General features: G+C 36.0%; 1 protein-coding gene across 2 annotated transcripts in view; it reads right to left on the bottom strand.

The window, feature by feature from the left end:
- Nucleotides 1-1,212: 1,212 nt before the first annotated feature.
- ELOVL7 (ELOVL fatty acid elongase 7) overlaps nucleotides 1,213-27,182 on the bottom strand; it is a 119,607-nt gene continuing 93,637 nt past the window's right edge. For both annotated transcript variants that reach the window (XM_043979201.1, XM_043979200.1), the window contains 5 exons: nucleotides 20,100-20,180; nucleotides 17,054-17,110; nucleotides 14,951-15,056; nucleotides 6,960-7,096; nucleotides 1,213-4,162 (listed from right to left, as the gene is read on the bottom strand). In XM_043979201.1, the coding sequence (XP_043835136.1) occupies nucleotides 3,953-4,162; nucleotides 6,960-7,096; nucleotides 14,951-15,056; nucleotides 17,054-17,110; nucleotides 20,100-20,180 (591 nt within the window). In that variant the 3' untranslated portion in view covers nucleotides 1,213-3,952. The remainder of the gene's footprint in view (nucleotides 4,163-6,959; nucleotides 7,097-14,950; nucleotides 15,057-17,053; nucleotides 17,111-20,099; nucleotides 20,181-27,182) is intronic.

The following is a 27,182-nucleotide window of genomic DNA, read 5'->3' as shown; positions in this document are numbered from 1 at the left end:
TTATGACATTGTCACCACCCTAATCCAGGCCCACTTCCACCTCATTTGTTTGTACTTTGGCAATAGCCTCCTAACTGATTTTCAACCTTCCAGCCTAAATATCATTAAAAAATGAATGCTTATACTGCCCTAAGTGCTGAGAATACAAAGAGAAGTGTTTCCCTTTTAAGAGTTCATCTTCTAATTGGGAAGACAACATGCAAAATCTTGGAGGGAAGCCGCTGGCAGTAGGAGAGACTGGCAAAGGCCTCTTGCAGAAGGTAGGATTTGAGCTGATTCTTGAAAGAAATCAGGAGGTGATCCTACATGCCACCATCATATTTGTTTTCCTAAAATACTGTTTTGATTTTCAGGACCCCTGCTCAAAAACTTCTGAGAGCTCCCTATTCCCTACAGAATAAAAAAATTCTAAATTCCTTAGGTTGATTTTTAGGGTTGTCTATAATTTGGCTCTCTTTACTTTTCTGACCTTCCTCAATGCTACTTTAAAGAAACCCTCGACTTCAGCTAAATTGGCCGGAAAAGATCTTATGTTTTTGTTCTCTCTTTGCCTTTGCCTCTCCGTGGTGTATTGGAAAATGTCCTGGCCCAGGATTCAGAAGATTCTACCCCTAATGAACTATAGAGGAAATCATTTAACCTCTCTTGGTCAACAAGGGGATTGAATTAGGCATGTTGTAAGGTTCTTTTTTAGTTCTGAAAAATCTGTAACTCTGTTCTCTTTCTTCTACTTAGAATGAATTCCCTGATACACCTTCTTCCTCACACACACACACACACACACACACACAAACACCCTTTAAGGCCTAATAAAAATCTAGCCACCTCATAATGCCTTACCAGATCACTATCAATCACAATAAGGGTGTTTTCTGTTTTTGGCCTCCTTTATAGAAATAATAATTGGTACCATTTATATAATTTATATACTGTTTTGCAATAGTTATCATTCCTCTACAACACAGTGATCTCCTAGATGGCAGGATCTATCTTATTATTATTCCCCCCCACAAAAAATCTAGTAAATTATATACAATGGGTGCATTTAAAAATGACATATACAATAGATGCTTAACAAATATTTGTTATATAGTACTGAATGAATATTTGACACTCTTCCGTCAAAAGGGCTACAACCTAAGGTAAAAAGCAATAGAAAAATGAACAGACGAACTTGATATAATATCTCAAATTTATTAAAATATACAGAGATTCAAATTTTATTTTCATATTATCCAGAGAGTATTTTACAACCGATAAAAGAGTCAATGGAAGTAAAGTATCAGGGAAGAGATGCAATTTCATGGAGCAAACACTGTGGTCCATTGAATTAAAATACACTAAAACCGTAAAATGGTAAAGTTCCATAGTATTTAGCAATTTATGCATTTAGAAATGCCTTATAGATTTAGTCCCTTCCAATATTCACAAATTCTAAGCAAAAAATTGTAATTGGCAAACTCACAAATAAAGCTTGTTTAAAATCAAAGGTAAGGAAATACTGAAAAGTTAAAGACATCTGCCTAGATAGAACATCTTTATGTAACTCAAGAGATTTGGAGCCTGTCCTTACCAAACTAATTCTAGACAAATCCCTCATCCAGAAACATTCACAGTGAATTAGTGATTCTTTTTTTTTTAATAGAAGAAGACCTTATTTAGGATTTTTGGGGATATTTTAAAATCTTTTCTTCTCCCTTAATTTCCTCTTCATTTGATTTTGAATCTACTTCTAATCAGATGGAAAAAAAAATGGTTTCCTCTTCTCAACTAAAGTTTGCTATCCTTTTCATGACTATGCATATCATAAAGAAAGTACAATTGGGGGCAGTTAGGTGGCGCAGTGGATAAAGCACTGGCCCTGGATTCAGGAGGACCTGAGTTCAAATCCAAACTCAGACACTTACTATCTGTGTGACCCTGGGCAAGTCACTTAACCCCAACTGCCTCACCAAAAATAAAATAAAATAAAATAAAATAAAGAAAGTACAATTTAGGCAAACTGAGGAGAAAGTAGGTAGTGGAGGCAAGATCACAGGAAACAATATAAGAAAAAAAAATACTCTTTTCTCTTTCACTTTTGCCTTCCTGAAGGTCTCTGCTTTTCATCATTTAGAGAGCACAGACCACAGCAACCCCTTATTATAATTTGCTAACTTCAATCTCCATCTAAGTGAGCCAATAGCTACGCAGCACTCAGGCACACAACATTCTGGAACACTTGCTGGCATATACCACGGGCACTGAGATGGCTGGAGAGGGATTGGTTCTTTAATCTCTGCATCCTTTCCTATGCTCCTCAAGGTAAGCTCCTCTTTCTCTTTAATCTGTCATTTCTACACCCCTTTAAATGTTTGTATGGTAAGTGAATCAGGTACCTGTACATCATTTTGAAACAAGGGAACTTGAAAATTTGGCAAGAATGAAGGCATATGACCATGGTAAGGGTAGACTTTAGGCCAGGGAGTCACAGATATATAGGAAAAACACAATCTAATTAGTTTTACACAATCTACTAGATTTGCAATAAGTCAGTTTGTGTTGTAGGTCACACATTAGCTGGGTAGCATATCTATTTTGGGGACCAAAATCAGTTTGAGTAGTAAAATAATGATTCAAAATTTGATATAAGCAAATTTAGAAAAATTCAGAATTTTCTGATTTCAACTCCTTCTTGACCAAAGTATATCCATGGCTAATTCTGATTGTCTAACATTATCTTGCATTTATGAAAATAAGAATTTTTAGAAAGAAGGACTTTTTAAAGAGACAGAACACATTTAAGGTAAATGTTAATCCTTCAGAACTTTTTTTTTTAAAGTGCCATAACACTGTGGATATCTCAAAGAAGATTAAGGCTAACAACCAACCACAGACACTACCCTCTTTAATACTTTTTTTTTGTGGAGAGGGACAATTAATTATTTTGTGGCACTAGTAGTTGTATGATTCTATAATCCCTTTCCTCTTATCACTTTTATTAAAAAAAAAACACAACAATATCATATATAAACAGGTATACTCACTCTTAAACACCTACCCTATTGTTTGCATTCATTTGCTTTAAAAACTACCTCCAAAAGATATGGTGGGCATAACTGGCAGCCTAAAATCACTGTGAACACTTGAGTCTGGTTAGCCCAGTAATGAAAGGTCATTTCTTTTAAGCCATAGATCAAACTTGCAAGAAGACAAGTCATAACCGAGACATGCTAAAACATAAAAGAGCCAATAAAAATACTCAAAATGAGGATCACAGCTGAGCTTAAAGTACATTTTCTTCTTGGTAAATTCAACTCTACCCATGGATAAAATAACTGTAATGGGTTGTTTTTATTAACCTAGTAGTCCCTATGATCTTTTTTCTTAATGTTCTAGGAGGAAAGATTTATTAGTAGAAATTAAGACTGCTATCCGAAAGACCCACTGATTGTAAATTACCTCTGAATTATATTTAATATGACAGACGTACTCTGGGAAAGTTACTTGGTCTTTGCCACTCTTATCTATTTAAATGGGAAAAATCAACCCGAGATCATTGAAGTGTTTAGTGGAGCCAGTGGTGATCATCTATACAGTTAGCCCACCTTCAAAAACATCTAAGCTACTGGTTTAAACTCTTCTCAGTGCTCAAAATATTTTATATTTTTCATGCATGCTGGACTTCTTTGAAGAGTATTCTACCATAACTGCCTTGCGTCATAGGAACAAAAAGGTATCAAGCAAGACCTTCTGTATAGCAGTTGGAAATGTCAAAAAACTTCAAGGCTAGTTTCTAATCTGCATATTACCCTTCTCTCAAATATCAGAAACCCAAATAACTTATCATAAAAATACAAGCTCTTGGTTTTGAAGAAAAACATACAAAATATACTGCACATCTAAATATGTCCTGATTGTCTAGGAGTATAGGGTAACAGTCTGAAGCACATATCTGTGTCAACATGAGATTTCAGTTATCCTTGCTTTTGCAGACTCCGTTTTTCACAGTTTTGGGCAGCCTTTGGCCCTTAGTATAAGCACGGTACCAAAAGTGGGCAAATAAGAACAGGAAGATACACCCATAGCACATAATAATGTACTGGAAGATTGGAAACTGGTATTTGCAATCCTTCACGAGGAATGACTGTCCTATGTGGATTGTCACTATAACAAATTGAACCTAAAGAAGAGAACAAAGGAAATAGTCAGGTATTTTGTTGCCATTTAAAAACTGTTTTAATTAATTAGCAGTTTAATTCTTAACCACTTGAAGAACCACCTAAACCACCCCTCCAGCCATACTGACTGTTCCTGGGCCATGCAATTTTACTTAAAAAGTAGCTTCCTTGGGGCAGCCAGGTGGTGCACTGGATAAAGCACCAGCCCGGGATTCAGGAGGGCCTGAGTTCAAATCCAACCTCAGACACTTGACACTTAGTAGCTGTATGACCCTGGGCAAGTCACTTAACCCTCATTGCCCTGCCCCCCCCCCAAAAAAAAATTAGCTTCCTTCTGAGTTACTTCAATCTGGATATAAATCCAGGACTAGTTCCCAACAGCAACAGAGACTGTCTTTGGAAAATTCAGGTTGTTCTAAATGTATCCCTAAATTAGGCAGCTAGGTGGCGCAACTGCCAGCTCTAGAGTCAGGAGAACTTGAGTTCAAATGTAACCTTAGACATGAGCTCTGACCCTGGGCAAGACACTTAACCCTGTTTTCCTCAGTTTCCTCATCTATAAAATGAGTTGGAGAAGGAAATAGCAAAACACTCCACTATCTTTGGCAAGAAAACCCCTAATGGGGTCAAGGAGAGTCAGACATGACTGAACAACATCATCAACCTAAATGTGTAGGGTTCTCTTTGCAAAATGAGATAAGAGAGCCCCTGACTTGGAAGCAACCAAAAGAATCCCTAGCATCTTCCCACACACTAAGCCCAGGAGTTCTTCAAGAGCATGCCCCCAGTTTTAGTCAGGTGTGCCTCCAAATGCTATGGAAGGTCTACTTACTTTCTTTCTTTTTCTTTTCTTTTTTTTTTTTTGTGGGGCTATGGGGGTTAAGTGACTTGCCCAGGGTCACACAGCTAGTAAGCGTCAAGTATCTGAGGCCAGATTTGAACTCAGGTACTCCTGAATCCAGAGCCGGTGCTTTATCCACTGCACCACCTAGCTGCCCCTGGAAGGTCCACTTTTGATTACATAGGCATGTGTGACTCAGTAATTATATTCAACTTATATTTTCATGTAACTTACAATTACACATGCATGCACAAGTCTCTCAAATAATATTGAGCTGCAAGTTTTAAAAGAGTATGAGAGGGCAGCTAGGTGGTGCAGTGGCTAGAGCACCGGCCCTGGAGTCAGGAGTACCTGAGTTCAAATCCGGCCTCAGAGACTTGACACTTACTAGCTGTGTGACCCTGGGCAAGTCAGTTAACCCCCATTGCCTGGCCAAAAAAAAAAAAAAAAGAGTATGAGAAAATTGCTCTATGCAAGAGTGGCTTTCCCTCTCCCCCCTATTCTTCTAAGTCCATACTCCGTTCCTAGGATCTTAGGTTCACAGATCTAGACCTGGAAGGGACCTCAGAGGCAACACAGTCCAACCATTTCACTTTACAGATGAGGAAACTGAGGCTCAGGGAGACTAAGTGACTTGCTCATAGTAATGAAGTTAGTTCAATGTCATAGGCAGTGTATGAACCTGGATCTTCCTGGCTCCAAGTATAGTATTTTTACCACAACACCATGGTGCCTTTATAGAAATTAGATTTAGAGAGAGTACAGAGTCAGCTCTTCCAGGTATACTAAAGGGCAAATGTCTCTAGGCACACATTCAAATCTTGACTTGGCAAAGGTCCTGAATCAAAAATTAATTTTTCCAACTTAAGACAAGAAACATGATAAGGGTAGCTAGGTGGTACAGTGGATAAAGCACCGGCCCTGGATTCAGGAGGACCTGAGTTCAAATCCGGCCTCAGACACTTGACACTTACTAGCTGTGTGACCCTGGTCAAGTCACTTACCCATCATTGTCCCACAAAAAATAAAAATTAAAAAACTAAAGTAACAAAGGTACATGTCACATTTTTGTCTGAATTTATATTATTCAGAATTTAAATTTAGATGTTGGAGAAATATTCCTGCTAGACAGATTTTTAGATGTAGGTTTCCTGCTCATTTGATTAGAGGGAAATTATGAATTGTGATTGGAAAACAGTTTTTAAAAGCACATTCATTTATCACCTTTCTGAATTTTATTTTTCAGTTCTTACAATAATCCTTGGTGATAAAGAAATGGGGGGGGCAGCTAAGTGGAGCAGTGGATAAAGCACCTGCCCTGGATTTAGGAGTACCTGAGTTCAAATCCAGCCTCAGACACTTGACACTTACTAGCTATGTGACCCTGGGCAAGTCACTTAACCCCTATTGCCCTGCAAAAACCAAAAAACCAAACAAACAAACAAAAAAAGAAATATGGGAGCTCATATATATATTGAGGTTGGGAATAGTGGGTAGAAGGAAAAAGAGGTTGATAATTTTTAATTATTTAAAAATTAAACAATTCACCAGGATTGTGGGATAAGCTATGCAGAGTTTAAACCAAGCATGTAAATCTTTTCTCTTTCAGTTTAGTATTATAGTCATAAAAAATCCCATTAGATTGATTCATGTTAATTATTCAAAGATACCTATTTGATTTAACTTTAAGTGAAACAGCTGGAATGGTACACCCATTATTCTGGCTTAAGATTTTATAATTAGTACTTACTATTTTATAAATATACTAAATTGTTTTCAGCTAGGTTCCTGATAAAACTAAAATTATATCAAAAGATGACAAAATGTATAATAATGAAGTTATTTGTTTGCTCTGTGGACTATTTAGTTGGGAATAGAATTTACATAGAAATGGACTAATTTCCACTTGTTGGGCTTAAAATCCACCTTTTTTGTGGGGGGAGAAGGGAGTTACTCACAAGCTGTAGTGTTGTCAAGTATTTTTTCCACCACAAATATTTCTGGTAGGCTGGTCCCAGTGCACATAATCCATAGTAGGTATACATGACTACATGGACAGCTGAATTCAACAAAGCATGGAAGGTTCCCAAACCACCTGCAAAATGTAGCATTGTCACTGGTTGTCCAAAAGATGGATTTATATTGAAGATTGTTAATGTTATTATTCCTTGATTTTTAATTGGAAGAAAATGTCATATAAGAACTCAAATTTGCTGAATCCACAGATTTAACAAATCAGAAAAAAATAGGAACAATTCACAAGATGAGCAAAATCCTTGACAACTTTAGCAAATATAATTTATTTCTATGAGGTGTAAAATGACTCTTCAAATGGCTGTTTACTTCCAATAAAAGATGAGCTCCACTTATAATGGTTATCTATCAGAACATTCTTTTTAAAATTTATTTGTTCTATCCACAATACTCTTAAAAATATTTTCAAAGTAACACAATAATTTATGGCACTGACAGGCAAGCATAAAAAAAAAAAAGGATTCTCCTTCCACCAACAGGTAATAGATTTTTCTTGGTTGTGAGAAAAGATAACAGTTTTGTTGTTTTAAAATATATTAATAAAAGCATTTTGCTTTTTCCAAAAAATAGTATTCTTTTAATTCATTAACATAACAAATCCTTAAAAGCTTCAGAGTAATTACTGGGGAAATCCAATCTGAACTAGAAAAAAAATTGAAATTACAAAATTTTTTAAAGAAAATAATGTGTTAAGCATTCTAATAATCTAAAGATCTGTACTTTCATCAATACAGGTTATTTTTTTCCAATAATGTAGTTTATAAATATTTTACATTCAATTCCACACAACTTTATTAAGTAGCTCCTATATGCAAGGCACTGTGTTACGTTCTAAGGATTCAAAGACAAAAACAAACCCAAAAAACAGTCTCTGCCTTCAAGAGCTTACTTTCCACTAGAGGAGACAAGTTGTAGACAGATAAACAACTGTAGGATATTTGAAGAAGAGAGAGTGCTAATGACTAGGGAATCAGGAAAGGCTTCCAGTGAGAGGTGGTACCTGAACAGAGGCTTGGAGAAAATGAAAAATCCTAAGAAAGGATTTCTTAATCATCATTGTATCATGGACTCCTTTGAGTCTGGGGAAGTATATGAATCCCTTCTCAGAGTAATGTTGTTAAATAGATGAAATGTAATACATAGGATTACAAAGAAAACCAATTATATTGAAATAGTTATCAAAATATTTTTAAAAGCAAGCTCACAGACCCTAGGTTAAGATATCCTGTTCTAAGAAGCAGAGGTGAAAAACAAATACAAGCCAGGAATAGGGAATGGATTGTGCAAAGGGAAAGAGGTTATGAAATGAAATTCTGAATTCTGGAAATTTCAGGGAGGCTCATTTGAATGGATTGTAGAGTGCATAAGAGGAAATAAGAAGAAATAAGGTTGGAAATGGGTCTTAAATGTTAGGCTAAGGAGTTTGTATTTTATCTCTAAGGCAACAGGGCACCCCCTAAAGATTTTTTTTTTAAAGCAGAGGTATGCTGCAGTCAGAATGGTTATTTTGGGAATTGCATGGAAGATTAATTGGAAAGGGCAGAGACCGGAAGGCAGAAGGTCAATCCAAATTATTTTTGCAATAGTCAAGGCAAGATACAATAAAGGCCTGAAGCAATTTCAGAAATGTTGTAGAAGTATAATCTGTAAGAGCTGTTAATTGATTGGATATGGGTGGTGAAAGAAAAGAATTAAGGATAACTCCAAGGTTGCAAATCTGAGAGTAGAAGGATAATGATGCCTTCATTAGAAATAGGGAAATTTGATGGAGGAAAAGGTTTATGGAAGGAGACAATAAGTTTCATATTAGACATACTTGTTTGTTATGCAAATGAGATACCCCCATGAAGTCCAGGAGAAAGATTATATTATCTTTATGAATTTCAGAGACCACAAAATGTTATCACTTGGTGGAAAACTTTTGATGTTAAATCTCTTGCAGCTTAGCTAGACTTAAACATTGATGGAAGATTTATACCTAAAGCCCTTCCAAAAGCTTGGTAGGAACCATCAGACTGTGTGAAATAACCTTCAAGGTACCAGGGTATTCTCTGGGGTGGAGTAAGACTTTTGTGGAGTGTTGTCACCTTATATTTGATAGTTTGGGAGGACACCTAGTATGAGGGCTCCCTCTAACTGCCTATGACTTAAGAAATGAGTCCTGGGGAATTCTCTGAGCATTGATTGGTTAGGTGACTTGCCCAAGGTCACATAACCAACCAGTGCCAAGCATGGGATTTTAATCCAAGTCTTCTTGTATCTAATTCCAAAACTCTATTTACTATATTACCCCATTTGTTGTTGTTGTTTTTTAACACAGTAGTTTAGCAATCAACATAGAAATAGACAATTACTTCTAAATATATACAAGAAGTCCAAATGGATTAACAAAATGTTATTTCATAGAGATCAGATGAATATATAAGATTCATAATCACCATAATAATTATACATAAACACATGCTCACAAAGCACTAGGGGGATGCCTAAAATGATTTATTCTCTGAAGCAATTGCATTTTTCCTCCTCTAATCTTGTTGATACTATTTGTTTTAGCAAACTCTTTCTTTATAAACATGGTCAAATTCAATTTTGGCTGGTCTCTGTCCCCCCCCAGACTTCCCACTGGAGTTAGAATTAATGAAGTTTTATTATATGTGGAACCCTTAATATTATAATTTTTTATCTTTTATTATTCACATTTTTCTTAACCTTATGAAAAATAAATTTAAATAAATATACCAAGATAGCAGCAACACTTTTCTGGAAAGCCATAAAGATAATTCATTTTTGACTGTTGATGTCTTAGTTCACAAAGGCTCTTCCATACTTAACACTACTTCCATATTTAACTCTACATATTCATTTGAGCTTCATGATTCTACGATGGGGAGGTATTTCCATAGTCATTAGCACAAGGTCATCATTATAACTCTACCTATTGTATCATGAAATTATGATACTCTCATCAATGAAAGAATTCTAGGGTATGGATCCTAGTATCAATGTCATAGCAAGTCAGAACCCACTAAACAGAGTACTAAGGTAAATGGCTAATTTTCTCATCATGATAATATTCTCTTTAAAATATTTTAATATGTCTGTTTACAGGTACCTAAAATGAAATTTTTATCATGTATGAAGCCCTTTACTATTATAATTTTTAAAGCTTTTATAATTCTCATTTTGCTGAACCTTCTGGAAAAATAACTTTTAGCAAATAGACCAGGACAGCAGCAAAACTTTTCTTGAGAATTTTATGAGAAGACACTTAATCCATCTTTGATGGTTTAAGTATAAACTTGTTGTACCTGATTTTGCAAGGTTTTCCTGATAAAGATTATTTTTCTTTGAAGTTGTTTTCCTTTCTCTGATAACAGGTCTCCCAAAGTATTTGAATCTCCAAATGAATTAAACTTTGTAAATATACAACACATAATGTTCTATCACCTGGAGAGCTGGGAAACTCTTGCCATTCTCTCTCCCTTTACTTGGATATACAGAGTCAATGTCAAAATTATCTGCAGAAATCTACTAAGCATACACCCTTTTAATCGAAAGAAAACATAAGGAGGAGAACCATGCTAATGCTATTGCATAAGGAAGTTCAACAGCTACACAGGGAATTAAATACAAGGTAAATATCAGCTGGGCTGGAATGTATTAAAAGATCTGTTCCAGGTTTGGCAATTTCATTGTAGGTAAGGAAGGTTTGGCCTACATGTTGGAAATACTTCTAAAAGTACTGCTGCCTTGGATGGCACTGAATTCCATGCACAAAGTATTTCAAAGAACTCCACATGGAAGACCAAACAAAGATGTCAAGGAAATAATACTAACCAGCACTCATATAGTGCTGTGAGGTTTGCAGAGTGCTTCACACATATTATCTGATATTATCCTGGAGGAGGGGGTATAGTAAGTGCTGTTATTAAATCCCCATTTTGCAAATGAGGCAATTGAGATAGAGGTCAAGTGACTTGTTCAGCATCACTCACCTTGTAAATATAGTATCTGAGACTGGATTTGAACTCAGGTCTTCCTGATTCCAATTCCAGTGATCTATCCCCTGCATAACCACCTAACTGCCTCAAAAATGCACAACTGCAAAGGATAAGCTAGTGAGATAGAAATTTTTCAAAGTAGGAGAGGCCATTGGTTTATGAGATTACTAAATATAGTGTATTATGTCAATAAAATTGCTGAATTTAGAAAATAAAGATAAATGGTCCCTAAGGTGAATTCTAGCCCTAAGTCTATGATCTGATGACTTTCAAGAGCTTCTGTTTCTTCAACTTTAAAGTGAGTGTTAGACCAGATGGTTTCTAAAGTCCTTTCCAGATTGAAATTCTTAACATTCTTATGAACTCTTTCTCAAAAGATCAAGATTTGGAGAGTCAGTGGGCACAAAGTAGGATGGATATAAAGTAATTCTCAATTCCCCATAAATCCTTTTTTGTTGTAATGTGTTGACATGAATTATATGCATAGTAAATCAAGAGCTTCCTGAGTTCAAATCTGGCCTCAGACACTTACTAGCTGTGTGACCCTGGGCAAGTCACTTAACCCTGTTTGTCTCAATTTTCTCATCTGTAAAATGAGCTAGAGAAGGAAAAGGCAAACTACTCTAGTGTCTTTGCCAAGAAAACTCCAAATGGGATCATGAAGAGTTGGACATGACTGAAACTACTGAATGATTGCAACAACAGCAAATACATATTTATGAAATATGGATGTAAAAGAAGATTAAAAAAGAAAGAGTAAGTTTAAGTAACTTAATCTTATGTTAAGATTCAGATATATGGGTATTCCTTACTTTATGGCCTTGAAAGACTCTTGTAAAGTATTGTTAGTGGCCAAGACTAAATAGTATTCTTCTAAAAAAGGCTGAGTGCTTTATGGGATTTGATTTAATATTTATTGGAAGGCTATTATGTATTTACTAAGGCACTGTACCATGAACTTTTAATCCTCATAAGGTCAATGACTTTTGACATATGACATACAAAGAGCTGACTTAGAATTCGGTACAAATATCTTTCAAATCTTTAACAGTAAATAGAAACTAGAAAGTACATGAAAAGGTAGCACAGCAAGCAGTGATCTCTCCTTCTTATCAATCCCTACTGGGGACTACTTGTGTATTCCTTATGACTGTATTTGCACATTGCACCTTGTATGACAGTTATTTCCAAATATATTCTCTCTCCCCTTTTAGACTATAAATGCCTCCCCAAAAAGGGGACCTGCTCTCATTTGCATTGACTTCTCTCTCTTCCAGAGTCTAACACACTGTGTTGCAAATGGCAGGTACTTAAAAAACATTTCTTAAATGAAAGTAAAATGAAATAGACATAATTGAGAAATCTTACTATAACCTGAATTCTGTTTCGTGAACTAGGTTATATATATAAAATCAGGTCTGTTTCCTCAAGAAAAATTTTCCCTGACGAGCTGCCAACCTGAGCGACTTCAATTGCTGACATGTCTTCTGGTATGCAGGAAACTCAGAAGGAAGTCTGAAATCACTGTAGTACCCTGCCAACTCTGGGATCTTTCTCCTGCCACAGTTTTCTTCCTAGTCCTCTTACTACCCCATGAACCATAGGGATTCTCCCCTATGTCTTGAGATCTCTGGGATTGGATTTGAAAGCTTCTAAATGTCTTCTCCTTAATCTCTAAAACTAGGTTGCAGTCATGTCACTACATGGGGAAAGCTTTATTCCAGCAGCCTGAAGAATTCTTAAACTTGAAGAAGAGATAGAAGTACCACTCCAAATAATCTTGTTCTATGAGAAGGAAGATATAATTTTAAAAATTTGATTTTCCTTTTTTCACTATGAACTTGATGAGTATCTAGAAACATGAACATTTCCATATGCAAAGAACAAAAAAAAGAGGGAGGATTGTACATGAAACCATAAATCTCTAATACATACATATATACACATATATACATATATGTGTGTGTGTATGGCATGGTTTTTTTTAGGTACATTTTTAATTTAACATGGTAGTAGAACCTGGACTGCACGGTTTGAATCCTTGGATGGAAGATTCTTTAAAAAAAAAAAACACATACTCTCTCTCTGTGGAAATTGATTTCTATATCAGAAAAAAGATAAATTCTCTGTAAGTTTTCTTTGTGGGCCCAAAACATAATTTAGTACAAACTATTCAAGATGTATTATGTAACATATGCTCACTCAATATATATTTATTAAGCACAAAAACATGCAACTCCTTAGGACTTGAAGTCTACTCAGTCATAAGCTAATTGACATCTTGTATTGATAGAAGTAGTTCCTATACAGGGAGTTCTTTCAGTCAAAGGAATTATAAGGATCAAAGGGCTAGAGCTGCAAGAGACCTCAAAAGCCATCTAATCAAACCCTCTCATTTCATAGATCAGGAAAATGAGCCACAGAAGTTAAATGACTTGCCCATGGTTACACAGGTTTGTAAGCATCAGAGATGAGAGTTGAACCCATGTCCTTCTACTCTAGAACCAGGGAGTGTTCTCCCCACTATACCATGCTGCCTTCCTCTTAAAGTCAGTTCATGCAATTAATTTAGGAGTTAGAAAAGATATAAAGACCCTTACCCTTAAGTGACTTAGAAGACAAATTAATTCTATACTTCATTAATTATGTGAATTCAAAACACCATGCACTATCAATTTAAAAAAAAACACCTTTTTTAAAGTATACGTTCAGAGAATCTGTCAGTACTAGAAGTAGCACAAGAATACAAGTAAATTTTGGACAGGTCCTTTAATGGGAACATTATTGAGAATGTTTAATAATTGGATGGGAAGTGACAAAAAGAAATCTAGATAAGGTAAGGTATATGAAATTTATGGAAATTTAAATTAACTTCTCAATATAGAAAGGGCAGCTAGGTGATACAGTGGATAGAGCTCTGGACCTGTATTCTGGAAGACTCGAGTTCAAATCTAACCTCAGATACTTACTAGCTATGTGAACTTGGGCAAGTCATTTAACCCTGTTTGCTTGAATTCCTTGTCTACAAAATGAGCCGGAGAAGGGTATGGCAAACCACTCTACTATCTGTGCCAAGAAAATTCCAAGTAGGGTTATGAAGAGTGGGACATGACTGAAGACAATTGAACAACAACAAAATTCTAGTACTGGGAATTCCTGAATGAAGAAATGCTCTCACCAATGGACTTTGACAACTTCTCTGCAACTTAACATTCTTAGGGGGTTGCCTAGAACATAGAGAAGTTAAGTAACTTGCTCAGGGCCATACATTCTGAATGTGTCATAGAAAGGATTCAAATTCAGGTCTTCTGGGATCAAAACTGGCTTACTATTCCCTATGCAATTCTGCTTCTCAATGATTTAACAAAATCTCTACCAATAGAGGATTTGCTTTATTCTAAAAAGAAATATACTATTAACACATTGGAAATAGAGAAAATGAAACTTAAAAGAGGACCCAAAGTATTCTCAACTAGAGAATACACATGGAACAGTGTGATAAAGAGCCTTAAATATCTGGTATTTTGGACCATGGAAGAATAAATAGGCAAGACAGAAAAAGCTATATTAGCTCCCCACAAATGAAGTAGGGAATTTAGAAAAGTCAGGAGTTTGATTTAAGTGTCTTCTCTGACCTTTCTAGATAATTTTTTTTTCATTTTAATGACAATTTATAATGTATGACCCTGGGCAAGACCTCTATGTGCCTCAGTTTCCTCATCTGTAGAGTGAAGATAGTATTAACACCTACTTCCCAGGGTGGTTTTGAGGATCAAATGAGATAATATTTGTAAAGGCACTTTGAAAACCTTAAAGTGCTATGTAAATGCTATTATCATTATTACTGTTTTTATAACATATGGAAATTTTATTATTATTATAACACATGATCCCAATTCTCCCTCAACTACCTGCAGCAAATTTGACTCCAAACCACCAGGTCCATGGCATGATGGTGTGATGGAAGACATGCAGGAAAGTAACTTGGCTATTTTTCTTACGCAGAACAAAAAAGATCTGAAATAATTTAAAGAAAATCAAGTTCACATTTAAAATACATGCAATATTCATTTAGTATACACAAACACAGGGGAAGTATGAAATATTTTTAGTTAACACACAAACACAATTTACTTTAAAAATCAAGTTTTCTGGAATGTTTACAGGACAAGATGATTACACAAGGATAAGCACAAAAGAGGCTGTCTTTCTTTTATCTGATTATGAAGAGTCAGATAATCAAGAGAAATTAAGGTCTTAGGTATGAGGGATGGGGAAGTAGGTATGGAGTGAGTTGGTCAAATGGGCAGGATGGAGGAAGGAGCAGGAACAAATAAAAGAACTCAGAATGATTTTTCCAGGCAAATGTGAAGGAAAAAATAATGATAGGAATAGACAGGCCCTAATTCTTGGGATTAGAAACATCCTGTATTTCCTCTACTTTAGATAAATCCAGACTTAAGCAAATAAGAGGAGAGGTGTTTAAAAAAATAATTAGCAATTATCCAAAAATACATAAAGGCATAACAATATTTTTTAAAAAATACAACCTCCAAAGAGTTAATTTCAGAAACAGAAAGCAAAGTAGCTTAGGAAACATTGCCAAGTCTAGGCATTATAAAATGGAATCTGCCTTCTGGTTTGCAGAGAAAGTATGAAAGAAAAATCATTAGGAAACTTAAGAGGAAGAGTTCAAACAAAGCCCAGAATTCCACAGGAATAAGCTAGCTAAGAAGAGAGCAGCCCAAAGGAGCAATAAGGGCAAGGGAGAGGATTATTGGAGGGTAAGGGCACAGCATTCTGCACAGCACCAAGAACATGCAAAATAGCAACAAAGCCAAAATACATATGCTTACAAAAATGTAAGGAAGCAACATGGTTCAGTGGGAAGAGAATTGAACTGGGAGTCAAGAGGATTCTGGTCCTAGGCCTGTCTCCACCCAGGACTCACTCACTGTGTGACTTTGGACAAGTGAGTTTATTTCTCTGAACCTCAGTGATGTCATCTGTAAAACGAAGGAGTTAGACTAAAGGATATCTAATATCCCTTCCACCTCTAACATTCACTGAATAATGAAATGACAAATAGGTGAGGTGAAGATTTGAAACACAGGATGTTTTTGTATAGGTCCCAAATGGAGAATACCATTGAAAAGACTTGGGGCTTGAGGTTCTTCTGCCAGTCCTAACTGGAGTTATGAGCAACAGAGAATGGGGTGGTTATTTTATCCTAATTTCCACAGAAAGAATAGAAAAACACACGTGGCTTCTTCTAATGGGGTTGAGAGGAACTCAATCCTTGCTACAAGTATTTCTGCAGATTCTGCCACCAAAGTTTGTAGCCACTTAGCATGCCCACAAGATGAAAAGGGGACTCAATAAGCATGGATTTTGATATGATATAATGTAACTTGGATGATGCCCTCTATGTATTTGTGTTAGCTTTTGTTTTTTTAAGACAGGCACTTTGGGTATAGTTTAGCATTAGTTTATAGTGCTTTATAGAATAAGAATCTTTTGTGTTCTGATGGCAACAATTTTGTACAAATAACAATAGTCCTGCATAAATCTAGTCCTTCCTAAATCTGAACTAGAAAGATCCTAGAACAGATCTGTTCACGTCCTAAATTTAATCCTACAACTCAAAGCAATGGAGAGCTATTTTAACGGTTATGAGATAGTTGTGTGGAACTCAAATCAGTGGAGTAGAGGAGAGCTGTTATATGGGTTATGAGTTGTGTTTATGTATATTTGTTACTTAATGATTTGGCATGATTTGATGTGTGGAGAGATCTTTTTTAAAGTTTGGGGAACATTTCGAAAACTGAATTATCTTCCTCCATGCATTCTCTTGAATGAATGAGAGATAATGAGGCTAATCAAAGATACAAAGTCTGGCAAGTGAGGAAGGGGAGTGAGGCACCAAATAATAATACTGTATTAACTTTCTTCTAGTCTATGATTTCCATGGAAAGAAGTCAAATATTTACTTAACTGCATGATTTCATACTTACAGTGTCTATTAGCTCAATGAACTTGGAGAAGTAATAAAGCCAACAAGTCCATGCCATCTGCAGAAACATACACAGGAGAACAAGGAATTTTAATTAAAGACTGCAAATAATGATACCAACACTTCCTATCCTACCAAAAAGAAAAGGGAATGACAGAAAAGGAACATGTGTTAGATTTTCTCTGATGTCTTCATAGAAAAAATTTTAAGTTCTTGCAAGCCTTTTAGCTTCAAATCTGAGTTCATTCATTCATCATGTTTTTAGTTTAGTGAATTAAAATCCAGAGATTTTAATTCAGACATCATAACTAGTAACTTACAGATGGACAATCAGAAAGATGCTTTTAAAACTGATTTTTCTTGATTTAATATTTTATTTCCCCCATTTACATGTAAAAACAATTTTTAAGATTTGTTTTTTTAAAAAAAAATGAGTTCCAAATTCTCTCCCTTGTCTTCTTGTTGAGAAGGCAAAGCAATTTGATATAGATTATACATATGCAGTCATGCAAACACTTCCACACTAGTCATGTTGTAGAAAAAAAACAAAGACCCAAGAAACAAACAAACAAAAACCCCAAGAAAAATAAAGAATCTACAGACCTGATCTACAGACTCTATCAGTTCTCTCTCTGGAGATGGGTAGCATTTTTCATCAAAAGTCCTTCAGAATTGTATTTGATCATCATATTGTTGAGAATAGCTAAGTCATTCACAGTTGGTCATCATATAATATTGCTGTTACTATGAACAATGTTCTCCTGGTTTTGCTCATTTCATATTGTATAAGTTCATGTAAGTCTTTCCAGGTTTTTCTGAGAGCATTCTCTTATAGCACAATAATATTCCATCATAATCATATAGAACAACTTGTTCAGCCATTCCCAATTGATGAACATTGCCTTGATTTGCAGTTCTTTGCTATCACTAAAAAACCTTCTATATAAATATTTTTCTACATATAGATCTTTTCCCTTTTTTTTTTTTTATCTCTTTGGGATATTGCTTGGTCAAATGGTATGCATGTTTTTATAGCCCTTTAGACATAGTTCCAAATTCTTCTTCAGAATGGTTGAATCAACCAACAGTAGTCATTTTTCCTTCATCTACTCCAATATTTGTCATTTACCTTTTTTATCATATTAGTGAATTTGATAAGCATGGTGTGGTAACTTAGAGTTGTTTTCATTTTCATTTCTTTAATCAATAGCAATTTAGAGCATTTTCCCATATGATTATCGATAGCTTCGATTACTTTGTCTGAAAACTTCCTGTTCATATTCTTTGACCATTTATGAATTAAGGAATGGCTCTTATTTTTATAAATTTGACTCAGTTCTCTATATACTTGAGAAATGAGGTCATTATCAGAGAAACTTCCTGCACATTTTTTCCACAGTTATGATTACTGTGTTTCCCTCTATCCTATTTCTCCCCTTTTATCCTACTCTCTCTCCTTTTGCCCAGTCCACTAAAAAGTGTTTTGCTTCTGTCTTTTACCTACCTCAATCCACCCTCTCTTATGTCATTCCTCCTTCTCTTATCCTTTTCCCTTCCTACTTTCCTGTAGGATAAGATAGATTTCTATACCCAACTGAGTATGTATGTTATTCCCTCTTTGACAATGAGAGTAAGGTTCACTTGTCTCCCCCCTCCACTTTCTCCATCTTTCCCTCCACTGTAAAAGCTCTTTCACACCACTTTTATGTAATATAATTTATCCCATTCTACCACTCCTTTTCCCCTTCTCCCCTTTCTAATCCCAATTTTTTTTTGTAGATAAATCATCTCATCATATTCAACTCATACCCATGCCTTCTGTTTATATATCCTCCTTCTAACTGCACTAGAGTGTTTAGAAGTTACAAATATAATTTTCCCATGTAGGAATGTAAACAGTTTAGCCTTATTGAAAGCCTTAAGGTTTCTTTTTCCTGTTTACCTTTTTATGCTTTTCTTGAGTCTTGTATTTGAAAGTCAAATTTTCAATTCAGCTCTGGTCTTTTCATCAGTAATGCTTCAAAGACCTCTATTTCATTGGATATCCATTTTTTCCCCATGAATGATTATACTCAGTTTTGCTGGATATGTAATTCTGGGTTATAATCCTAGCTTCCTTTGCCTTCTAAAATATTATATTCCAAGCCTTCCAATCCTTTAATGTAGAAACTGCTAAATCTTGCAATATCCTCACTGTGGCTCCACAATATTTGAATTTTTTCCTTTTTCTGGCTTCTTGCTATATTTTCTCCTTGGCATGGGAGCTCTGGAATTTGGCTGTAATATTCCTGGGAATTTTCATTTTGGGATCTTTTTCAGGAGGTGATTGGTGGTTTCTTTCCATTTTTATTTTACCCTCTGGTTCTTGGGCTAGAAAATTGTTACAGTCTGTCCTTTTGTGAGGTCTGCAGCTCCAGAATTTGTTTTGAGAGATTATTTTAAAAGTATTTGGAGAATAACCTATATCAGATTACCTGCTGTCTAGGGGAGGGGGGAGGGAGGGCAGGGAGGGAGAAAAATCTGAAATTGTAAAGCATGTATAAACAAAAGTTGAGAACTATCTTTACATGTAACGGAAAAAATAAAATATCTCATAAGAAAAAAAAAAAGTATTTGGAGAGAAATTTGGAAAACCAGTTGAGTCCTTGCCTTTTCTCCACCATCTTGGCTTCACCCTCCCATTGATTTTGAATCTAGGGTGCATTAAATGTGATTCCAAATCAGCTTTAAAAACATCCCTCTAATTTGTCCAGTAGTAATAGTTACCAGTTACCCTTGAGGCTGCGCAGGTAGGTGGCACGGTGGCTAGAGTGTCAGGCCTGAAGTCAAGAAGACTCATCTTCCTGATTTCAAATCTAGCCTCAGACACTTACTAGCTATGTGACTCTGGACAAGTCAATTAACCCCATTTGCCTCAGTTTCCTCATCTGTAAAATGACCTGGATATGGAAATGGCAAATCACTTCAGTATCTGTACCAAGAAAACCCCAAATGGGGTCACAAAGAGTCAGACACAAATGAAAAATGATGAAACAACAACAACTTACCCTGAGGGCTAGAGGTGATCTGGAATAGTCAACAATGTCACACCGGTATGAATAGCCTACACCCCAGCCAGACATAATGAACTACAGATGAGGAGGGGGAAAAAACAGAAAAAAAATCCATTAAGGAAATATAGACTTACCAGGTGCACCTAACAATTTCAATTAAGTCTTTCCCACACATTTCTTACAAGAGTACTTGAACAAGAAATCTCAGCAATGAAGGAAAAATGTTAGCTAAAATGGTGACCAACTATGAACCATACTTATGTTGCTCATGTAAATGTTATTCTGAATAAAACAACTTTCTTTGGACAGTTATCCCAACATAATGTGCCCCACTGAAAGAACAGGGAGAAGAAAAGTGAGGCAAAAATTATCCAAACTGCATGTGACTCAGATGATTGCCAGGTGATGAAAGATGGTACAATTAGCCTTTAATACCTGAAATTTTCTCACATGTAGCAATAATCAATATTTTGACTTATTGAATCAACAAATGACCAAATCAAAATGTTACCTCAAGATTTGTTCTAGGTAAACACAACAAGTAGGTTTTTATTTGCCTTTTGCGCATGGGTTCAGCTTTACATGATAGCTCACAATGACAGTATTTTCTCTTAAATTAAAATTCAAGAAAATTGGCAAAGTAACATTTTTTTTAAAAGATAAGGGAAACCATAGATCTTCTTTTCTATGACTTTGGATGAAAAGTCATCCAAAAAAGATGTTGTGGTTAATAAGTCAGTTACAATTTTGCAGTCTGGTAGACCTTAATTCCAACACACCCACAAAATGGCTTTAGTCCAGTAAAGAAAAGAATGAACTGTTTGTTGAAGATGGTGGCTTGAAATTGAATCCAAACACTGTATCAACATTCTTCCAAGTCTGACTGTGGGCAAGTTTACTATTAAAACAGTATTTGAAAGTGAGTTACCAAGGGTTCTATTAATTTTAAAACTAATGGACATTCTGCTAAATGGTTGGCAATATTTTATTTGCATAAATACCCACCTCCCACATGTCACCTCTCTTAGAACTTTTCGCTGAGCAGAGCATTCATGCCATTGTCTTCTACTAGGCCTCAACTTTAACATTTGATAAACCTAACACAAATTTTTTTTTAATTAAAAACTTATTTCATCATGGGATGGTACCTACTCAAACTTTTTGAAATGGTCTATTAGAGCTAGAAATGTAACCATGTCATTTTTAATCTTGAAAGCCATATGGAGACATTTAAGGAAGAAAAAAAAAAGTAGATTATGAAATATCATGGGCCATTAAAAATTCATCTTAAATACCAGCACTTTACTTGGCTCATACATTTACTTTTTAAAAATCCATTTTATTGGTACCTTTTGTTTTTAAAATATGGTTATTTTCGGATAGACCCTCTTGCCCCACCTACCCCAGCAGCAGAGAAAGAACCTTCTTTTGTAGTAAAGGAAAACAGTTAAGCAAAAGCAACCAACATAGTCAACATCTGACAGGCATATTTAATCACTTTATTTACCTAGATATGAGAGATTCTTAAACAAGTAATTAATAGAATAGAATACAATGATTATAGAGAAAGCATAGTTCCACAGACACAAATGCATAATGTATCTATGCACACAGATTGTGGGAATTCATGCAGATTGACAATTTATCTGTAATTTATATTCTCAGAGAGTTGTCTCACAGCACTGAAACTATTTGCTCATCATCACATCTAGTATGTGTCTGAGACAGGACACATACTGCCTCAGTGAAAATATGTACATAAAAACATTGTTGGGCTTAGACTCCCGTTTCTAAGCAAGCTAGGAAAACTGCAAAATGCAACATAGGAATGAGACATATAGATAGACATGACTGATTCCAATAAGGAAAAGCTAAATCTGCTAATGTTTGGGAACCTTTTTGTTAGTACTTTCCTTTAGAGTAAGACAGTCTATCTCATGGTTGAAGCTTTGCTATATACTCTTGAGATCTAAACTATAATGATTAATTAATAATTATCAATAAATAATTAATCTGCCAGATTCTTCTTCATTACAAGGTATCTTGCCATTTGCTCTGCAGTTGCCCCCTCTTCTCTGTACTGTAACAGAAACCCTATGGGCTACAGAGTAAACCTCCAGAGACCATGACTCTCTTCCAGGGGAAGTTAATTCATTCAGCTTTGGAATTATGATGAGCATACATCTAAACTGCTGTATCTATTTGGCTCTAGAGCATGCTGCACATCTCATCTAGCCTGCCATCATGCAGGTAAATGACCCCTTTATGTGTACACTGTGCCTTCTCCAACAGATTGCCTCTTCTCTCATTCCCACTCTCTCACTTATCTTCATTCCTGAATGCCTACAAATGTGATCATATCTCCCCCATCCTTGAAATACCCTTTCTTGATTTATCTATCCCTACTAACTATAATCTCATGTTTCTCCTTCACTTTGTGGCTAAACTCCTTGAAAAGACTATCTACAATGGGTGCCTCCACTTCATATTCTCTCACTCTCAACTCTCTGCAGTCTGGTTTCTAATCTTATCATTCAACCAGAATGGCTCCCTCTAAAGTTAGGAAGGCTGTCTTCATTGTCAAAGATATTGATCTTTTCTCAATCTTCATTCCATAGCCCCTGACACCATTAATCACCCTTTTCTTCTTTATACTCTTTTTTCTCTAGATTTCTATGGCACTGCTCTCTCCTGGTATTCCTCCTACTCAACCAATCCTCAGTCTCCTTTGCTGGATCTTCATCCAGATCACCTTGTTAACTTCAGTACAGGCCTCTATCCTGGTCTTTATTCTCTTCTCCCTCTATCATATTTCATGCTGTGCTTCCATCCCTATGCTTATGATTTTCAAATCTACCTATTTAGCCCGAAATTTTCTAATGACCTCCAGTTTTGTATCTCCGACTGCCTATTAAACATCTCAAACTGGATATCATGTAAACAACTTAAGTTGAACATATTCAAAACTGAACTCATCTTTTCCCCAAAACCCTCTTCTCTTCCAAACTTTCCTATTAATATTGAGGGCAGCAGTTTTTCTCATAGTTACTCAGGCTTACACCCTATGTGTCATGCTTGACTACACACACACACACACACACACACACACCCATACACACCATATCCAATCTATTTCCTGCTGGTTGTTTCCTTTCTGAAGGTCTCTCCCCACTCTAATCCAACCTCCACTCAGCTGTCAAAGTGATTTTCCTAAAGCACAAATGTGACTATATCACCCCTTACCCTTTATGCAATAAATTCCAGTCCTCCCTATCATCTCCAAGATCAAATATAAAATCTTCTGTTTGACTTTTAAAGCCCTTCATAACTTGGGCCCCTCCTATGTCCCCAGTGTTTTTCTATTTTACTTACCTCCTTATACTTTACACTGCAATGACACTGGCTTCTTTAATGTTCCTTGAATAAGATAGTTCACCTCCACAGTCCATGCATTTTCTCTGGCTGTCCTCTGTGCCTAGAATTCTCTCCCTCCTTCTCTCTGCCTCCTCCTGGCTTCCTTTAAGTCCAAACTAAAATCCCACCATCTATTAAACATCTTTCCCAACCAATCTTAATTCTAATACCTTGATCATTTCCAACTTATCCTGTACATAGCTTTTTTGTACAAAATCATCTGCATGTTGCCTCCCCCACTAGAGTGTGAGTTTCTTGAAAGAAAGGATTGTCTTTTACCTTTCTTTGTATCCTCAGTGTTTAGCACAGTACCTGACACACAGCAGGAGTTTTATAAATGTTTACTGACTGACTGACCCAGCTATCTTTCAAGAGAATCCTCCCTCCCCCCAAAAAAATTCCTTCCCTGGACACCATTCCTCTATATGTGTTGTCTTCTATGTTAGAATATAAACTCATCTAGGGCAGAGGCCATTCCTTTTTTATTTGTATTCCTAGCACCCAACATGGTACTTGGCATATCATATGTATTTAACAAATACCTTTCATTAATTCCTACTTTAAGGAGCTCTGATTTTGACCAAGTGAGCACTTCCTCTATCAGTGCTTCTTATAATGATCTCATACCTTACTAGATTGTTTTCATGAATTGCTATGGCCAAAGTTCTTATTCTACAAAAACTCCCCCCAAACCAACAACTCTATATTGAATATAAGAGACTAGATGAAATTTTCAAAGTTTACATTCTAACATGGACTCTTTCTTGACCCCTAATGTATGCTGAGTAACTAACTCTCTTAAGGATATTTTGAAAAGACACAGAATATGGAAAGCACAATGTCCTATGCAAGGCTTGGTTCTTTGAGCAAATGTTTCTTTCCTTTATCTCATTCCCTATTTGACCCTGGGTCAACAATCGTGTATCTTTATCACATTCTTGATGAGGTTATTTACCCTGCACAACTAATGACACTGTACCTTGTATAATAATTCTCTTGTGTAAAAAATTCTCTGCTGTACTGTACAAGCAAGGGGGCATCCTCTTCACCTGCTAATGGTATCATCCTTCTAAGTGAGGTAGGGTCCTTATTGCTCTTCACCATTTTCGTATCTCTAACTTTTAATTAGCTAAGAATGCCACAATAACATATGCATATATTAATTTCACTTGTGCATGAGTCTTTCGAAATAGCTATTTACCATAGATCAGAAATAACTTACGTCATCCAAGCCAAAAGGAACACCCATTTCACTCTGAGAAGAAGCTAGTGTATGAGTAAATCAATCATTTAGGCTAACTGGATGCAAGGCAGGCCAATAGGAAAGGGGATTCTGTTCTCTATTCATTTCTAATTCTTGCAACACTGAACCAGCCTGGTAGAATGGAAAGAAAACTGGAATAAAATCAGAGGACTTGAATGTGTTATTCTGGCTGTGCCTCTTACTACATATGCTGTCTTGGGCAAGTCCCTTAATTTGCCCAGGGGAAAGGGTTTGCCTAATCCAAGAATGTTTCAAACTTCTTAGTAGACAGCACTGACAGCAAAGAAACAAAATCAACTGATGCAATTTGGTTCTGTATCACAACCTTAAAACCTGTAGAACATATACAAGAAAATCACTCCCTAACACAGTCAGACACTTGAGTTGCTCACAGAGACCATAAACAAGCTCATATTCTTACTTCCCCTCCCCTAACTCAGCACCTATTTGGCCAGCATTGATGTTTCTTGCTCATATGTCCACATTCCATAAAGAGAAGTAAGAATAGTTGGTATAAGCAGCTTGGGGAGGCAAAAGGAACAAGGGAAATGGTCCAAATGACTGGGGTTAAACTCCACTTTACTCTCTGGAAGAAACTTAAGATAAGGAATGAAGTTGGCCCCATTCTTCTCTGGAAGGGAAAGAGCAAGCTGCATGCAACCTGGTTACTGCTTAAAAAAAAAGAAACTGAGATCACAGAAGTCACTAGTTACTGCAATTCCAGGGATTGCCACAATTTCTCCCGAGGTACCATTTGACAAATTCAACCATTTTCCCATGTGGGTAAAATAATAATAATAATTATTATTATAATTATAATTATATGGTATTTACTATGTGGCAGGCACTGTGCTATAATGCTTTATAATAACTGTCTCATTTGATCCTCACAACAACCCTGGGTAGGAGGTATTGTTAACCCAATTTTATAGATGAGGCAAGCAGATTAAGTGACTCACCCACAGTTACAAAGTTGGTGAGTATATGAATCTGGATTTGAACTCAGGCATTCCTGACGCCAGGCCCAGGTTCCAACCACTGCACCATCTAGCTGCCATTATATCATCATATAGAAGAACTGCATAACCAACCTACTTCCATGCCCCAGCCTCTTACAAGCCATTTGTTACTATGACAACAAATGAACCTGTCCCAAGAGCTTTCTCTGGTCCATGTCCATGTACCCTATGTAATAAATTGTCTCCTCAGATATCAGCCTCTATAAAGAAGACACTTGGGAATTAAAGATCTGAAAGCTATATTAGTGGTCATCTTGACCAATACATTGATTTTACAGATTGCAGAACTAAGGCCAAAGAAGTTAAATGATTTGCCCAAGACCACATATATAGTAAGAGGCATGGTCAGAATGCCCATTTAAATACTCTGATTTCAATCCAGTTTTTTTTCTACCATACCAGGCTAATTCAGTGTTGCAAGAATTAGAAATGAGAAGAGAACATACTTTTTTTTGATGTCCAATAGCAATTAGTCTGATAATTCACTCCCAATTTAATTTAATAAGCATTTATTTACTACACAGAGGATGCACAGTCACTGTTTTACTTTCAAAACTTGCCATTTGGGTGTATTCATTTTAGCAGAATTCCATTACAACTAAACATTTTGGAAATTCATTATGGCACAAAATTTTTCTATAATTGAAGTACTACATAATCACTATTTCAATAAAATATTTCTCACAACAGAGCCGAAAAGCTGCTTTTAGCTTAACAGGACTAGAGCAGGTTTTTAAGGACCAAAACTTAAAAAAAATAGTTCTTAAAACATAGATTAATTTAAAACACATCACAGACTTCTCACAATATGCAACACTACCATATACTTACATAGCCTTTTTAAGTTTTCAAAGAATATTTATATTATTTATGTCTTACTACCTCATGAGCAGCTAGGTAATGCAGTGAATAGAAAAATAGACCGGCATCTTCTTGAGTTCAAATATGGCCTCAGACATGTAGTAGTTATATGACTTTGGACAAGTCACTTAACCCTGTTTGCCTTAGTTTCCTCATCTGTAAAATGAACTGGAGAAGGAGATGGCAAATCACTTCAGGATCTTTGCCAAGAAAACCCCAAATGGGGTCATGAAGAGTTGGACACTACTGAAAAAAATGACTGACTGAACATCATAGGACCCACTTGTCCTCTTAAAGATAGATCAGTAGGGGCAGCTAGGTGGCGCAGTGGATAAAGCACTGGCCCTGGATTCAGGAGGACCTGAGTTCAAATCCGGCCAGAGACACTTGACACTAGCTGTGTGACCTTGGGCAAGTCACTTAACCCTTAACCCTCACTGCCCCACCCCCCAGAAAGCTAAAAAAAAAAAAAGATAGATCAATAACCATTGAGACACAACAAACAATCCAGGCTACAGC

The sequence above is a fragment of the Dromiciops gliroides genome, chromosome 1 (assembly GCF_019393635.1).
Source record: "Dromiciops gliroides isolate mDroGli1 chromosome 1, mDroGli1.pri, whole genome shotgun sequence".
Lineage (NCBI taxonomy): Eukaryota > Metazoa > Chordata > Mammalia > Microbiotheria > Microbiotheriidae > Dromiciops > Dromiciops gliroides.
The sequence above is the reverse complement of the archived record's forward strand: the minus strand, read 5'-3'. Positions and strand labels throughout refer to the sequence as shown.